Source organism: Vigna angularis, chromosome 1 (genome assembly GCF_016808095.1).
Source record: "Vigna angularis cultivar LongXiaoDou No.4 chromosome 1, ASM1680809v1, whole genome shotgun sequence".
NCBI classification, from domain to species: domain Eukaryota; kingdom Viridiplantae; phylum Streptophyta; class Magnoliopsida; order Fabales; family Fabaceae; genus Vigna; species Vigna angularis.
The window spans coordinates 19,730,269-19,735,190 of NC_068970.1; the positions used below are offsets into that span (position 1 = coordinate 19,730,269).

The window sequence follows — 4,922 nt, forward strand, 5'->3', positions numbered from 1 at the left end:
ACTAAATTGAATTTTTATTAAATATTATATTAATATTTTTGTTAAAATTTAACTATTATATTTATGTAAAGTTAAAAAAAATAGTATTGGAGTTTGTTTAAAATTAAAAGAAAAAATCTTCATTATTTTAAACTAACTCTAACCATATTTTTTACATCTAATAAAAATCAAACTTAAATCAAATAATTATAAAAATATTTAATAAAAATATTAGTATAATATTTATATAAAAATTAAATTTAATTTCAATTTAAAAAATAATAAAATTACTCATTTTTGAAATAATTAAAACTAAATTAAATTAAAATAATAAATATAAAAACCAAATTAAATATAAAATATAACACGTAACACTAATACATGACATTATTTAGACAATTTTTTTAAAATTTAAAAGAAATAAAAAAACTTCCAATTCACACCAGATATATTTTGATCACTTTTAACTATTTTAACCTAGTAAAAAAAATTAAGTTTAAAATCAAAACCTTATTACTGTTTAAAGAATCGATTAAGAATTATTTTATTTATTATTTAATTGAAATATTTAATTGTGTTGACAATGAGGATGTGTGTGAAACCATTATACTCTTGATATTTTATATGTATCAATTATGACTGTTGTAAGCGTACTTTTTTTAACTTTAAAAATAGTTTATTTTACTATAATTTTTATAAAAATTAAATATGTTTTTAGTCTTTTAAATTTTTTTAATGAAATTAAATTTTTTTTATGTCTCAAATTTTAATATAATTTAATTCTCAAACTTTAAAAATAAATAAATAAATATAATATTTTTAATTTAATTTTTTAATCTAATTGTGTTAAAAAAAACTTATATGTCAAATGCATTTTAGAATAATATTTGAATTATTCAGAGAGTTTTCACAAATTCAAACTCTAATATTAATCTGAAACACAATTTAAAAAGGTTATTGTTGTTGGCTTAAAATTAAGGACGTAAAACCTTATTTAATTTTTATATTTTAATATTTTATATATTGAACTATTCAAAGAATCCATTAAAAATGTTTTTATTTATTATTTAATTGAAATATTTAATAATAATTCCAAATACTTTTGAAAAGTTGAAAAAAGAAATATCTAACATGGACTGTGCTTTTGCCAGGTATAATAATAATAATAAGTAAAAGATGTAACTTGACCGTTGAAAGCCAATAATTCAGGTACTCGACGAGAGAGTACCCTCTACCCTTTTGAGTGTCTAAAAATAAGAGAAGGGATAGAAAGTAGTGATAACAAGAAAACATAATGAGTTCAGAAAAGTGTATAGATAGGAAGCACTATGTTCTGGTGCATGGGGCTTGCTATGGAGCTTGGGTTTGGTATAAGCTGAAGCCACGCTTGGAATCTGCAGGCCACAAGGTCTCGGTGCTGGACCTTGCAGCTTCTGGCACCAACATTCACAAAATTGAACATGTTCATACTTTCTCACAGTATTCTCAACCTTTGTTGCAGCTATTGGCCTCACTTCCCCCAAATGAGAAGGTCATTTTAGTAGGTCACAGTCTTGGAGGGCTCAACATCGCCCTTGCCATGGACAAGTTCCCGGAAAAGGTAGCCGTTGGTGTTTTCGTAACTGCTGTAATTCCAGACACTCACCACAAGCCATCCTATGTCTTGGAAAAGGTTAGTTTCTCAGCTTCTTTGCAATAATTCATACATATTTTCTATCTTTTGTTTCTCCAACCAAATGCAATGCTTAGTTTATATGGTTGATAATGTTGTATTTGTTAAGGAATAGTTCTGCTATGTTATTCATATGCGACATGCTTCTAACTCCTATGAACTCATTTAACCCGCCATTAAACCAAAAAGAATCGGTTTTAAGTAGGTTTGGTTAGGAGTCAAAAGACCAATTCTCTTCAATCATAATTTACTTTTACTCTTTCAAACCTGCCTTGTTCCAGTGGGTGCAGCTAATAAATGTCACTCAACATATTAAAATAAATAAAGCATGGACACTCGGAACTAAACCAAATATTTGCTTCCAAGTAATTAAATTTCAAGTATTTTAGAAATTTGGATAATTTTAATTTCATCTTTATTATAAATATTTATTTATATTTATTTTATTAAGTGTCTAAAATTAATTTTATTTCTATTTAAGTATTTTTATTGTTAGTATTTTTACTGATTGATTCTTCTGTTAATAAGATAATGTGCTCGTTATTTCTTTTTTTAACTTTCTCAAATTCTGTAATCAATTTGTTTATGGAAAATAGCATGGTTATTCACAAGACCAAAAAATAGAAATAATGTCTATGATTAAATGTTTAAATATTTAAATTTATTGTATAATTTAAATTTAATTAAATATATCTTTTTATAAATTAATTTGACCTTTTATTTGCTTTCAATACTAGATGAAAGGAAAATAAAGTATGGAGGAAAACAATTTTTTATCTTCTTTCCGTTTGATGATTTTTTTTTTCTAGGTGCTACTGATTTTTTTAAATGCCACCTTCTGTATGTTTGCACCATCCTTCTTTTTCAGCTGAGAAGCAGAACCTCTCAACGAACTTTTAAAATTAATGGTTGATGTTTGTGAAAATTCTTGGTGGATAATTGATGTTTGTGAGTATGTATTATTTAAGAGTAATAGATAATGTATATTTTAATATCGGTTTATAAACCGGTTGAATGCGAATATCAAACTACTCATATTTATTGTAGGTATTTGTTATTTACTAAAAAAATAATATTAAAATTTAATTTATGTTTTATTAAGTTAAATTTAATTAAAATTTAATTTTAATTTATATTTTATTAGGTTAAATTTAATTATTATTTTATTTTATATATTTTGTAATTTTATTTTAAAAATTTATAAAATATTTCTTTTTTAAATATCAGTCGAAATTTTTTCAAAACTCATGAATATATTTTAAATAAGTATAGGATCGATAACAGAATAAGTAATAGAATAAATAATAGATGAATTGTTTGTTTCGGATCACGTACTAGTAGAGATTATCCATGTCTCACCTGACATATTATCATCCTTATAAGGAGTTTCATACTCTTTTGATTACCTTGTCTTAATTTTATAAATGTTTATTTATATTATCATTTCAAGCTAATGACATTTGTTGACTTAGTTTACAACTTCAACAATAGTTAGAAGGCTTATAAGATTAAATTTCATCTAGTTTAAAATCATGATTATTTATCTACTTATATAGGACTAAATTTCATATATGACTCCTCATTCAACGTAAGTAATCAAGAAAACTAAATACTATCCAAGTCTAAATAAGAAAAAAAAATTACTTATTGTATGAATGAAGGTTATAAAAGGACTAGTTGTCCAAGTCCATATAGGCAATGTTGAAATTAAAGTTTAATTTCAATTTCTTTTATTAAGTTCATTCTTTTATTTTTCACTCTGCATTTAACACTAATCGAAGAGGTGTTTGACCTATATGTCGTTTTCTCATAGTGTGATTTCTTCATGAAGTCGTGTTATCGTGGTTTTACTTACCCAGACAGGTAAAGTTAATATTTTTCCACATTTGTGTAATTTGAGTGCAAAATTGTTTCATTCTAATAAATTTTCTAATTTGTTTCAAATTATTTTAATAAGTATACTAAAGATAATGTTTTTTTTTTGTTGAAGTAAAATATCGTTATATGTACAGTATACTTGTTAACATTTTTTAACTTTAGCCAACAAAATATTCACGCACATATATAGTCATAAAAAAGTCATTTACTAATGTTTTTTCAATTAACATATGTTAATATGCCTTTTTACGCAAAATAAATTATTATAATGTATTGAGGGTATGACATATTGATGATAATATTACGAAGTAGTTGTATAATAAGTCTGTGAATTATTTATTATATAATATATTATTACATAAAAAAACCTATATCAAAATATCATTTTCCTAAATCAAATGAAAAGTTAGTATTTTGTAAATAGATTGAGTCCACATTACATCTTATAATTTATTTAGTTTTTAAAAAAGTGAGAAATCTTAACTTATTATAGTGATTTTGTTTTTTTCTTTAGTTGATTGAGAGTACCTTGGGAACGAATTGGTTGGACACTGAGTTCTCTAAGGGTGAAAATAAAACGACAATTGTGTTTGGTCCCAAATTCCTGTCCGAGAAACTGTACCAAGCTTCTTCCATTGAGGTAAGTAGATGTAAAAATCTTATTAATATTGTCCAAACGAAGTGACATGGTTTTGTAATAGTGATCGGATTTTGCAGGATATAGAATTGGCGACGATCTTATTAAGACCAGGATCCCTCTTTATAGAAGACTTGTCCCAACAGACCAACTTCTCAATGCAGAGATATGGGTCAGTTCCTCTTGTTTTTATTGTTTCCACTGAAGACAATGAAATTCCACTGAATTTTCAGCTCTGGATGATTCAAAATGCTGGAATGAATGTGGAGGTTCTAGAGATCAAAGGTGCAGACCATATGCTTATGATTAGCAAGCCACAAGAACTATCTCATTCTCTCCTGCATATAGCTACTAAATATGCATGAATTCATCCACCCTTTATCTGTTTTGTTGAATGACTGAAACTTCTCAAATAAGTTATGTTTATATTGTGTTCTTAGTGTGTGTTGTTTCGAGAATTCATGTTTGACCCTCCATTATTAATCACTTTATTTCTTGTTTAAAAATAATGACTACTAGAAGAAATAAAGTTTTGTATTTGTGAAAAGCAAAAGATGAACACTAGTCTATGTTAAAATTGATGAAAGTTAATCTTGTTATATGTTAGGATACTATTTCGTACAGAGAAAATATATTTTATGATATTTAACCTCAAATATATTTTAGTTAACTGTTATCATTATATAAATTTTACCATTCAAAATTTTTTTATCATGTATTTTATCATCAAACTTTTCAATTCTTTTCATATTTCAC

General features: G+C 25.2%; 1 protein-coding gene across 2 annotated transcripts; it reads left to right on the plus strand.

The window, feature by feature from the left end:
• The first annotated feature begins 1,183 nt into the window (after positions 1 to 1,183).
• LOC108322664 (salicylic acid-binding protein 2) lies at positions 1,184 to 4,624 on the plus strand. Of its 2 annotated transcripts, XM_017554824.2 has the most exons (4): positions 1,184 to 1,387; positions 1,481 to 1,651; positions 4,044 to 4,169; positions 4,247 to 4,624. In XM_017554824.2, exons 1-4 carry the CDS (start codon positions 1,274 to 1,276, stop codon positions 4,529 to 4,531), a joined length of 696 nt encoding a protein of 231 aa, XP_017410313.1. In that variant the 5' UTR covers positions 1,184 to 1,273; the 3' UTR covers positions 4,532 to 4,624. The 2 variants fall into 2 exon arrangements, with proteins under 2 accessions (XP_017410313.1, XP_017410312.1); XM_017554823.2 differs by having other exon boundaries at positions 1,185 to 1,651.
• Positions 4,625 to 4,922: the final 298 nt, after the last annotated feature.